The 11,733-nt window shown below is 36.1% G+C and overlaps 1 protein-coding gene and 1 long non-coding RNA gene across 4 annotated transcripts in view; one reads left to right on the top strand and one right to left on the bottom strand.

The window, feature by feature from the left end:
- LOC145694334 (uncharacterized) overlaps positions 1-11,733 on the bottom strand; it is a 92,873-nt gene that overhangs the window by 17,829 nt on the left and 63,311 nt on the right. The window lies entirely within an intron of this gene.
- The window catches only part of pkaap (A-kinase anchoring protein pkaap), a 56,880-nt gene that overhangs the window by 39,004 nt on the left and 6,143 nt on the right, over positions 1-11,733 (top strand). Inside the window, exons 7-11 of one of the 2 annotated variants that reach the window (XM_081770445.1) lie at positions 136-244; positions 2,747-2,915; positions 4,936-5,012; positions 10,377-10,429; positions 11,526-11,661. In XM_081770445.1, the coding sequence (XP_081626571.1) occupies positions 136-244; positions 2,747-2,915; positions 4,936-5,012; positions 10,377-10,429; positions 11,526-11,654 (537 nt within the window). In that variant the 3' untranslated portion in view covers positions 11,655-11,661. The remainder of the gene's footprint in view (positions 1-135; positions 245-2,746; positions 2,916-4,935; positions 5,013-10,376; positions 10,430-11,525; positions 11,662-11,733) is intronic. The other variant, XM_081770446.1, reaches the window with a different exon arrangement.

Raw genomic sequence — 11,733 nt, 5'->3', positions numbered from 1 at the left:
AGGAAAGTCAAGTTGAATAGTACATTGAATCTATATAGGTATAAACATACATCTGGATGCATATTACCATACTTGCATATTGTTATGTATGTAACTGGTAGTTACCCAAACTAAGGTAGTTAATCCGTTTTACAGCACTATCTACAGCCTTTCCTGACATCTCAACTCTATTTCAAATATCTCTCTGAACTCATCAACACAATCCAAACGAGTCCTTCGCTTCTGGGAAGAAGTAGGAAATCAGGTAAGTACATCTCGCTTCTTCTATTTTTACAAATGGAACATATGTTAGGAGTAGCATTAGTGTAGTAATGATGCTAAAGATATTTTCAATCGTGAGCTTTGGTAGTGCTGTCAGGGGTGGAAGAAGAAAATGACACCGTATACAGACGTTTCTTCCATTATTTCGTTTTATTAATGAATATTGCCGTGTATAGTTCGTGTGATACATATCGAACCTGAATTTTGTTGTATTGTGCAATGCCCACTTTATTTCTCCTTTTCGATTTTTATGTTACTATAATGTTAGTATATTCTTTTCTTCTTTTGCCGTTTCAACAGTAACGTTTCCAAGCATTGAATGTAATTCTAAGTACTCTGTTACATTTCTCCAACGGAATCTTCATGTTATGTTTAGACATATTAAGAATATAGTAATGTGAGTTCACTATTGATATAAGTAGTACTTACAATACCAAGGGAAGTCAAAGAGTTCCCGGAATTTTATTGTAGCTCTTTATTATCAAAATATAAGTACAGCTTTACTTAACCGTCTTTTCAATACACAACTTCCTCCACCGTTCCTGTCATTGCTGGAAATATTGACGAAAGTCCTCTTTTCGTATCTTCCAAAGTTCAACCGTCGAGTTAGTTTTTATGTCTTCTACGATGGCGAAATGAGTACCGGTGCTGTTTTCCTTAAAGTATTGTCACCGTAAACTGACTTGAAGGCTATCAAAGCAGGTATATGAAGCAGATTTTCGTTTAACTACATTACTCGTAAACTGACTGTTACAACGTGTTCACATTTGTCATATTCATAAGTAAAAACCCTAAGGAGTGTACTGTATAAGATTCATTGTGATTGCATGACAAATGCCAAAATTACATCATTCTGGGAACTTGTCGACTACCCCTCATATGTAATACAAGTAACTGGCACATATTTGATTTTTTTTTTTAAAAAAATGTTCATTCGCGTATCAAGCTTAATATTTATTTGCTTACGAGGGTTGTCACGAAGTTCTAAGCCTAATTATAAAAGGAGCAGAAGAGTTCAGGTATAATCTTCTTTTTCAAAATAGTCCCCAGACAATTCAATGCTAGTAAAAAAGCCATCCAAAATGTCATCTACGGCATGGAGGAATTCATCATTAGTATCAAAATGAACACCTTCCAACTTCTTTATGAGGTTTTGGAACAGATGAAAGAAAATTTCACTCGGTGAATAAAGGTGGATGGGACCAATTCAAAGCCGTAATCATGAATTTTGTCATGTCGACGACTGACTGACATGGGTGGAGAGGCATTATTCTAACGAAGGACAACATTTTTTTTTTTTTTTCAGTTTTCCAGGACGTTTTTACCAATTATGATCACGCAGCTTATACTGATTTTTGATTTTACTAGTTTTCCAAGGAGCGGACACTCACTCGAACGCCAAATAAGAATGAAAAGTTAACAGGAAATTTGTGCGCACAAATGCAATTTCAGCATGAGAAAATCATGTATTTAAACCAAACTCGAGCCATTTTCATTTAATATAACTTTTCCTTACTATCTACACATACATACTTACGATAATATGAGGTGCAAGTAAAAAAAATTACGAGTATAAAAGTTAGTCTTTTGTGCAGAATGGATGCTTGCGTTACGACATGTTGATCCTATGAATTGTGGTTGCATAGTGCTTGATTTCAATTTTGCCAGCGGCCTAGGCACGCTTCACTGAGCTTCAGATCCAGAGCGTTTTGGTAGTAAATTGAACTCTTAAATACCTAAAATATTAGTTTTTATACTGGCGTCGTCTGCAAATGCGCTCTTATTGGGTATTGCATTCCGTCGGTGTTAGAGTATTGCGTGCAAAGCCTGTTTGTTATCTCAAGTCTTTCCCGGCTTGAGAGATAACTATGAACAATGAATGGCTGTAGTCTATGAATAAAGAAATAGCAAATTTTCCCAATAATCCTACTTCACCAAAAAGTAATGTCCAAAATAACGTAAAATAGAATTATTACACGCTGTCATAGGAGGAGGCCTGCATAATAATCCTCAGTTAGCTTTCACCCCTTGCAAGATAATCTACCCTCTGAGAGAAAAAACGGGGGAAGGAGGACACTGACTTGGCTTTATTTGCAGGAGGGGATGAGGTGTTTAGCACTGTTTGGAACTTGGTTTAGGTTCGGGTCAATAATGGAACCACATCTCGTTTCATGTTACAAATCGAGTCAGAAACGAATCTGAAATCTTGGCCGTAACATCTTGAAATGTTGCGCCTGATTACCTTTTGTTCAGGAGTTAAAAACCGGAGTCTTTCGTTCTAGCCTCGTCCAAGTGCAGCTTAGAGGTTTACTCAGCATCTGTCAAGTGGGTACCTGGGGAAACCTGGGAGGTAAAGGCTGATCACATCATCGCATCTACTTGTAGTCACTAATGATGAACTCCTGAAGACTGTATTCGCACTTTCGTATACAGTGAGAAAATAATGTTACACTGAAATATTGTAATAGCATTATTCTGTTTACAGGTTCCGATTGTAGCAGCGAGCTCAATGTATCTATTCAAAATACTCTGTTGGCGATGGAGGACATGCCTGCCCCGCGGAAGATAATCCGCAACGTGGATGATCGGGAGATGAGTATTGACTCTAGGCAGTTATATGACCCGGACTCCTTGTGGAGACGGAGACATCAGAGGTAAACGAATCTTACTTTAACTGGTAATGGAGAAATTAAGGTTTTCATTTTTATAACATGAACTTACATATATATTTCTTTTGCTAGGAAAATTTATAGTTTTTACAATCAAAAAGTAAATTAAAAATGGCAAAAGTATGAGAAATTTTAATACTCACCTCCATTGTTTCAAGTGGTAATAATAATAATAATAATAATAATAATAATAATAATAATAATAATAATAATAATAATAATAATAATAATAGAGCTCTCTGTAGCTATGTGGTCAACGTTGGTTCCGATTTCCAGTGGGAGCATATGTACTTCTGATACTACGTTAAGCTAAAATATTTGAAGAAAAAAAGATCATTCGAAAAATCTTCAAATGTTGTATTACTTGTAGAAATTAATGTTCTTGAAAATTAAAATTTTTTGTCACTAATAAGTAGAACACTATTTACAAATTTTTGAAATAATATGTTCTTCCGTCCCATAGAGACGTCATGAGTACTATTTCAGAATAAAAACAGTCTTTTACTTTCTCATACTCACCTTATTGAACAGAACATTAACAGTATTTCTTTCCCTGAGAAATATTTAGTTTGTTACTACGAGTAAATTATACGTTAAATTGAAAATTGAAATGTTAACTCTTTAATTTTTAATTTTCTTCTGTTAAATCATTTAACTGATAACTCACGACCCGTAGCTGTGATGGAAGAACATACTTGTTCGAACATTTGTAAATATTTTTTTTCAACTTTTATGAGTAGCACTAAAATTTAATTTTCAAGTACACGTGAAGTTGTGTGATAATCCACAATTCATGGATGTAATGACACTATCCATGGCTTTGGATTGAATATTGGAACAAAAGAAATACTGAGCAAAACTTTAACACACACACTGTATGTGTTACAGTTTTCGGATATCTACCATATGCTTTATCAGACGCTATATAGAAAGCATGGGAGAAGAAACGGAGAAACTGAAGAAGTTATTCAAGAAAGGAGGGGTCAGAGCTTATAGAAAGAGTGGAGGAAATTTATTGAGATCAATAAAGAAGATTAGAAAAGACACCAAAAAGATTAATGAAGAGGAAGAAGAAGTCATCTACAAGAGATGGTGTGGAGACTGATATGTCATATGTAGAAGAGACGGGAAAGAGAATGAAAGAAAGGATAAAACAACATAAAGATGACATGAGGAAGAATAAAGATACTAATGCGATACACAAATATGTGAAGGAGACTAATCACGAAATCAACTGGGATAAGACGGAAGTATTAGGGATAGAGAAGAGAATGATAATAAGGAAGTGGAAAGAAGCAGATTAGATAAAGAAGGTAGGAATAGATAAGCTTATGAACTGGGCAGGGAGGTTACCTATTATTGAATTATGGCAGAGAATTTTAATAGCACGGACAGGAAGATGGAATTGAAAAATGTCCTTATAAGAACCCAAAATGGCGGCACGTGATTGGTTGGAAAATGGGCACGGGGACCTACGGGATTGGGTGAAGGCTTCAGCCAATAGCATTTAAACTTTTTCATAAGGATTATTATATATGTGTCTGTATCTTCATTTATGTTCTATAGTGTGCATATAGTGTCTGATGAAGAATATGATAAATATCCGAAACTGTAACACATTATAGTTTAAAATATAGTGTGTGTTAAAGCTTTGGTTAGTATGTCTTTTGCCACAAGTGATACTACAAAATTTAAAGGGTTCTTGAGTAATCTGTGTTATTCAAATATTTCAGGAAAGTCCCCTTTAAGGATAAATTTGTGAGGAAACAAAAGCAGTTGGAGGTAGTTACTTGCGAACGTCTCGGAGAGGGTCGAAATTAAATAGAGAAAAAAAAATATTGTTGGATACAAGAGGGGTATCTGTTATTGTGGATAGTTACTTGTTGGTATTTTATTATGATATAAGTTAAAAGTTAATTTTCGAAGAAGTATTCTGATAACATTTTTTTTTTCATGTATTCTTAAATATTATCAATTATCAATAATGTTGCTGTTTTCTTTTCAGTGGCCTGAGTTTTGGAAAGATAAACGAATTGGGAAGGTTTGAAACGGAAGTAGAGCCAGAACCTGACAGAAAAGGGGGTGAGTTCTTTGCACTAAAAGTATAGTTCTTCTATATCATTTATGTGCTCAGAAGTTCCATCTTAGTCATGTATATAGCTACTTAAAGCAACATGATAAAAGTAAAAAATTAAAAACACTTAACTGTCCTTAAATGGACACATATATTTTGCCTTGTATCCAAAAACTTTTTAAATGCACAGCCTTTAGTGCAAATGTTTCGATTTTTGCGAGTCATTTTTTTCTCAGAGACATAGATTTTGATCTATTGTAAATCCAAACTTATCTATATCGCAATGTTTTTATAGGTAGAGTCAAATGATGGTCCGGGCGACTTTTCCATTCACCATATTTTATTACAAAATATAATAAATACAAATGTCTCCTCTTCAATGACCAAGTGAAGGAATATTAAATGTTTTGCCGAGTGCCCCTTCCACTCATGGCAGTTTCCAGGACACTTTGCATGTTGTAGGTTAGATTAGGATTATAAGTTTAAGATGGGATCCCTAGTCCAGTGCGACATAGGGAGGTAATGGTTAAGCAATCAGTTGGTCGACTGATGCTGGGTCCCTCGGTGGTCCGGCTTTTATCTGTCCTCTTCGGGTCCTTCCGTGAGATCCGTCTTCTTTCGGCGTTCCTCGGTGTTTTTCGTGTCGGCTTCTCTTCTGCTATGTTGTTTACAATTAATAGCACGTGTTGTGTTGACATGTGCCTTTGTCGTGATGTGGGGATCCTTACAATATATTTAAATCAGATTCAGTGACTTGTTATTTGTATTTAAATGCTATTTCATCAGTTCTCTTTTGTCGTCAACATTAGTTACGTGACTATGGCTCTGTTTAGCCGATGGTTAGAATGCGTGGTTTGGTGCCTCTGCTTCCAGTTCAGTTTCCATGAAGGGCACCAAGTTGTCCTGCACGTGAAGCAGTTGGGTAGCTATAATCATTGGTGAAATACGAGGGCAATTCGGAAAAATGAACGCCGTTTGCGCACCTAGGAGAAATTGCCGGGAAGAGGGACGTCAGTTCTTTGGTACTGTGTGTAGTAGTTCAGTAGACAGTGAGCAGTGGAAGAAGGTTGTGTTGCAGTTTCGTCCGCTATAACAATTGAAAATGAATGCTTAATAATAATAATAATAATTACAGGGTTCCCACTCACCTGGAAAACCTGGAATAGTCAGGGAATCCAGTTTAGCACTAAAAAGTCCTGGAAAAGTCAGGGAATTTCATAACTTATTGTTTAAATTTCATTTGGCTACAGCAGGCATTTCTTATGTAATGACAAATGCTTGATAGAGGGGACAACTCTTGCTATTGGAGCCAGTGGTTTAATATTTCCACTTTAAAGAAAAATATAATAGGGCATTTCCTGGGTTAATGCATGAATGTGTTTGACTTCTGCATTTCTAATGTTGAATAATAACCACATATCTTCAACGCAAGCAAATGTGGCAAAACAGCAGTACACCCGATTTCTTTCAGATACTAAAGTCCATCAGCAGCTCAAGGAATTTTCTCTTGAAAATGATAATCTTTGTCAAATGTACGCAAACATATTAACAGACAACAAAGAATATAAGGAATTGTGATCTATCGTGAAATTAACACTTACGCTTTCGCATGGCAACGCGAATGTTGAAAGTGGATTTTCTATTAAGAAAGACTTACTAGTGGAAAATTTGCATGAAGAGACAGTTGTGGCTCAAAGAATGGTGTATAACTCAGTTTATGTAGAGGAAGGTCCATTAAAAGTGAACGTGACCAACAAAATGCTTCAATATGTACGTTGCTCCCACTCAAGATACAGATGCATTACAGAAAAAGAAAAGTGAACAATCAGATGAACATAGAAAGAGACTGCAGAAGACACGCATTCAATCTCAAATAAGAGAACTTGAAGCTAAGAAGTCCAAGGTTATTACATTATCTCGCGAGGAAGCAGACATTGATAAGAAATTATCAGACTTGCGAAAATTTTTGTAATTATGTATCAGCAGTGCAGAAAGCCCTCTTGACAGACAGAAAATATATACTTCTAGTAAGTCTCACAAATAGTCAAATTGATGATAAAATGTTTTAACTTCTGAATCCGTCCATTAACAACTTTAACGATTGTAAATGTTTACTATAATTACTTCTATGAAAAGATGAAAAAGAAAAAAAGAACACTTGTAGCAATAAATAAAAATAAACAGCCATACCCCATTCAGGGTGAAAAGTGAAGTCAGGCTCAGATTGAAAATGTTGAGCACTTTCATAAATTCATTGGCAACATTATTGACCAGAAAATGTACATAAATAGCGTACAGGTTATTTTCATATTTTTTTAAGTTACCAGATTTCACTTTCTGCCTTATCCGGCTATTTGGTAGGGGGCATTTCATAATTAAAAAGGTTTTGTTTCTTTTCCTTCATGTGCAAATTCTATTTTTCTATACAGCGGTACAAATATGTGCTACAAAATTGTTTACCTGAAAATTTGATCTTGGAAAATGAGTGGGAACCCTGTAATTATAATTATAATAATAAAATACCAAATGTGAAGTGCCTGTGGTAATACGATTTCTGAGTGCGAAAAAAACTTTCTGCAACAGCGATTCATCGCGAACTGTGTGGTGTTTACGGACCAAACGTGATGATTGAAAGTGTCGTACGTGAATGGTTTCGCATGTTTACCGGTGGACAAACTGACGTGCACGATGCAGCAAGAAGCGGGCCCCCATCTGTCGTCAGCAATGAACTCTGCTGCATCTCTTCAGACATGTGAAACAATGACTTGCGTCGCACCGCTTCGACAGTGACAATGCGCTTCAAAATGCTGTTAGCGGGTGGCTTAATTTCCAGGCGGAATATTATATATATATATTGCAGAGGGAATTTCAAACCTTGTAAAACATTATGCAAGTGCCTGAATTTGAATGGTAAATATGTTGAAAAGTAATGTAATGTACTTTTCTAATGTGTATAATAAAGGTTCTGTACTTGCGAGTGTATGTCATTAATAACCAACCGGCTTTTTTTGAATTGCCGTCGTAAGAAGGGGTTTCCGGCCTAGGAAGCTACAAACCAAATACGATAGACGAGCACATATCCACCCAGATAAAGCCGAAACCGTTGGCGTGAACCTGGAATCTAGCGTAGAAACAAGATAGTGTAATGGGGATCGGTCTGTACTATAAGGGTTGGTGTTACATCATGGTCTGCGCAACCGTCAATTGCACTGGATTGAAACCCTGGACATAGTTCGAACCTCATGTTAGTAGGATGTTGTTCATAACCTCGGTGTTGCACAAGACACGAAAGCTGAACTACCCCATTTAGCCTGCCTTTGTGGATTGTAGCGCCAGTTGGACTAGCAGCTCGAGATAACTTTTAATTTTACATAGTCTGTAGGTTTTTCTCGGGGTACTCCCGTTCCTCCCATGTACATCCGTAATATCCTCCCACGCTCTCATTCCACCAATTCTTCCATCATCATTCACTTGTCTTAATCATCCATCTCTGAGCCTAAAGGACATAATCGTGGGACGTTAAACTGAAAGATTGCATTCCATTTAGTTTGTACATGTCTCAGGTGATGTAGTTGGACACGAATTAACTCCCTATTGAAAATTGTTTATAACTTTTTTAATACTTAACCATTTTTTGTGAAACAAGAAGTATTTTTTTCCTTACAATGGTACAGTATATTATATGGTATCTCATCTATGACATAAATGAGATACCATATAATATACTGTACCATTGTAAGCATAGCATTTATGTCATAGCAGGTGTTAATGGTTGACCATGGAGCAACGTCTAACCTTGCGTGAGTGGACTCAGCTGGTATCCCGGTACAAAGTATGGCAATCCGTGTTAGAAATACAGAGGTGATGGTGAAGTGTGAAAGAGACTCTGCTTCGATAGATGCAAAGACCATAAGGAATCGTCATTCCAAGCTAATGGATAGAGGTTCTCTAAGCAGTTATTAGAAGATGCAGTCACTCCTGAACTTCTAGGATGGAGAAAAATGTGCAAGTGATTCAGGAAATGTTCACTAGAATTCCTTAGAAATCAGAAAAGAAGAACCTCGCGAAAGTGGTTTAACCCGACATACAATCCGAACTATTCTAAAGGATTAAATTTCCGTCCATGGAAACCACATTACTAGCAGGAATTATCACCGGAAGACTGTGATCATCGGTTGGAGTATGAGATGATGATGCTTGCTTGGTATGAAGACTGGTCCGAACTTTTCCGTAATATCCTGTGGTCAAATGAAGCTCTATTTCATGTTGGGGGGGTTTGTTAATCATAGTTTTTTATTATTGGGCAAGAGAAGATCCGAGGCTGGTTGTTCAAGAAAGCCACATCGCCCAAAGGTCACAGTGCAATGCGGCATAACATCCACGATGGGTCCATACGTCATTTGCGAAACAATAAATGCAAAGCGTTACGTTTGAAGATACGTTCATGGTGTCGTATCCATGTGGGACAATTACAGCGACCTAATCTTTGTGCAAGATGGTGCCTCGCCTCATTTCTCACGTCTTGTCCATGAGTGGTTCGACACCCATTTTCCAGGGCGCTGGTTGGGATGTCATGGCATCCTTGGCCCGCAGTGAATTAACATCTGGAGGAGGACGAAAAAGGAAGTTTATCGCACAAAACGGAAAACTGTTGATGAGTTGGAGGAGCGAATTCGCCAAGTTGTTTCAAACGTACCGCTAGAGTATCTGCAGAAGTCTGTTACAGATATTCCCAACCATTTACGAAAACTGATCGATAATGGTGGTGCTTATGTTGAATTTTAGTAATGCATAATAATTATACCATTGTAAGCCCTGTGCGTGGGATTCTCGGGGTTCTCCCGGTTCTTCATTCCACCATTTCATTCATTTCTCATCATCATCGTCTCCTTTAGCCTAGTCGACATAACTGTGGGACGTAAAACTTAAAAGATTCCATTTTATTTTTTGTATTATTATAAGGAATAAAATGCTTTTCGTTTCATGAAAATTGGTTAAGTTTTAAAAACTTATCAATAATTTTCAGTAGGGAGTTAATTCCCACCCACCCTGTAGATACGAAGTGAAATGGTGGAAATAAATAATTGCAATCTAAAAGTTTTTCATATTGCTACGTAAGTCGGGGTCAGATGTTCAGATTTTTTTTGTTTATGGACTTATTTCAAAAAATATTCTAATGATCTAAGATAAGAACTCAGTATTTTACAATAGAACTGGGTAGAGGAAACAGTTTATATATATATATATATATATATATATATATATATAAGTTCGGTTAAAATACTTTTCCCTCCTTACTTAATATTGAAATTTTAACTTGTTTCGTTGAAAAATACAAATGATAAACTAAGTAAATGTTTTCTTCCTTCTAGCCTCTCGAATATCAAGAGTTGTGAGAAAGCTAGTGAACATGGAAGAGGACAAGGTAGGCTCTTTCGTTATCCAGTAGTAGAAAAGATTTTCCTTTTTTTTTTTTTTTTTTTTTTTTTTTTTGTAAAATAAAACCAGTGGAGTTTCTTGGTTTCTTGAAAAAATGGTTTTATCTTCAACATTTTTCGGGAATTAGAATGGTTTTGTACTTTATTCAAACTTGATTGATTGATTGTAGCAAGAAAGAGGAATATGTTAAAGTGAAATATTGCATACCCAATTGTTGGTTAACAGGGGGTGGAGTTACACTTTTCTCATGTTTGTTCTTTATTCCCTTCCCTGGACTTCCGAATAGCTGAGTGATTTAGCGACAGGCAGGAAGCTCACTTTATAAAAATAATAATAATAATTAAAAAAAAAAAAACTGATCCTCTGATGCTTGGTTCGATCATAACATTGGACAGTGTGAGTTTGTGACGGATAACATTGGGCCCATATTTTACTTGAAATGGGATGAGTGTACCACTTTCGATTTGAAATATTTATTTAGACTGGAAGTGTTTGAGAACAAGATCCTGAGACAAATATTCGGACCCAAAAGAAACGAGAATGGGGAATGGCGGAAACTTCACAACGAGAAACTACGTAATTTACACAGTTTACCAAATATTGTTAGGGTCGTTAAGTGTAGGAGGCTCAGGTGAGCAGATCATGTAACCAGAATGAAAGAAAGTAGGAACACTTTCTAAGTTTTAACTGGAAACCCAAACGGAAAACGATCATTAGCAAGACTTAGGCACAGATGGGAGGACTGTATTAAGATGACAAAGTACAAAATAAATCCAGTTGGCTAAGGATAGAAGTCAGTGAAGAGATTTTTGTGAACGTGGCCATAGAGTGACTGAGATACATACATAGTTATTTAGCTAGATAGATAGATAGTTAGATAGATAGATAGATAGATAGATAGGTCTTAACTTTGGGAAAACTCATTTACGAACCTGCAGTAATGTAATTCTCAGTACACGGGCTGCCACTTAAAGAGTAATTTTATTATTATTATTATTATTATTATTATTATTATTATTATTATTATTATTATTATTATTATTATTATTATTATTATTATTTTATTTTTATTTCATGAATAGGAAGAAATATATGGCTGGTCTGGGAAAGGAGTGGTAGCGGTGTGGTTAGCGGCGTGTGGTAGTAAGCCGGAAATTTGGGTTCGATCCCAGACTCTCTTGGACTTTTCTGATTTTGAAATTATCATTTAATCTACAGGTATAGAGAATATAGTATTATAAAGTATGGTGTTTCCTTTATTTATGATATAGTAACCGATAATTTATCTCC

This window comes from Thermobia domestica, chromosome 9 (assembly GCF_964235325.1).
Source record: "Thermobia domestica chromosome 9, izTheDome1.hap1.1, whole genome shotgun sequence".
NCBI lineage: Eukaryota > Metazoa > Arthropoda > Insecta > Zygentoma > Lepismatidae > Thermobia > Thermobia domestica.
This window is presented reverse-complemented; position numbering and strand designations above follow the sequence as displayed.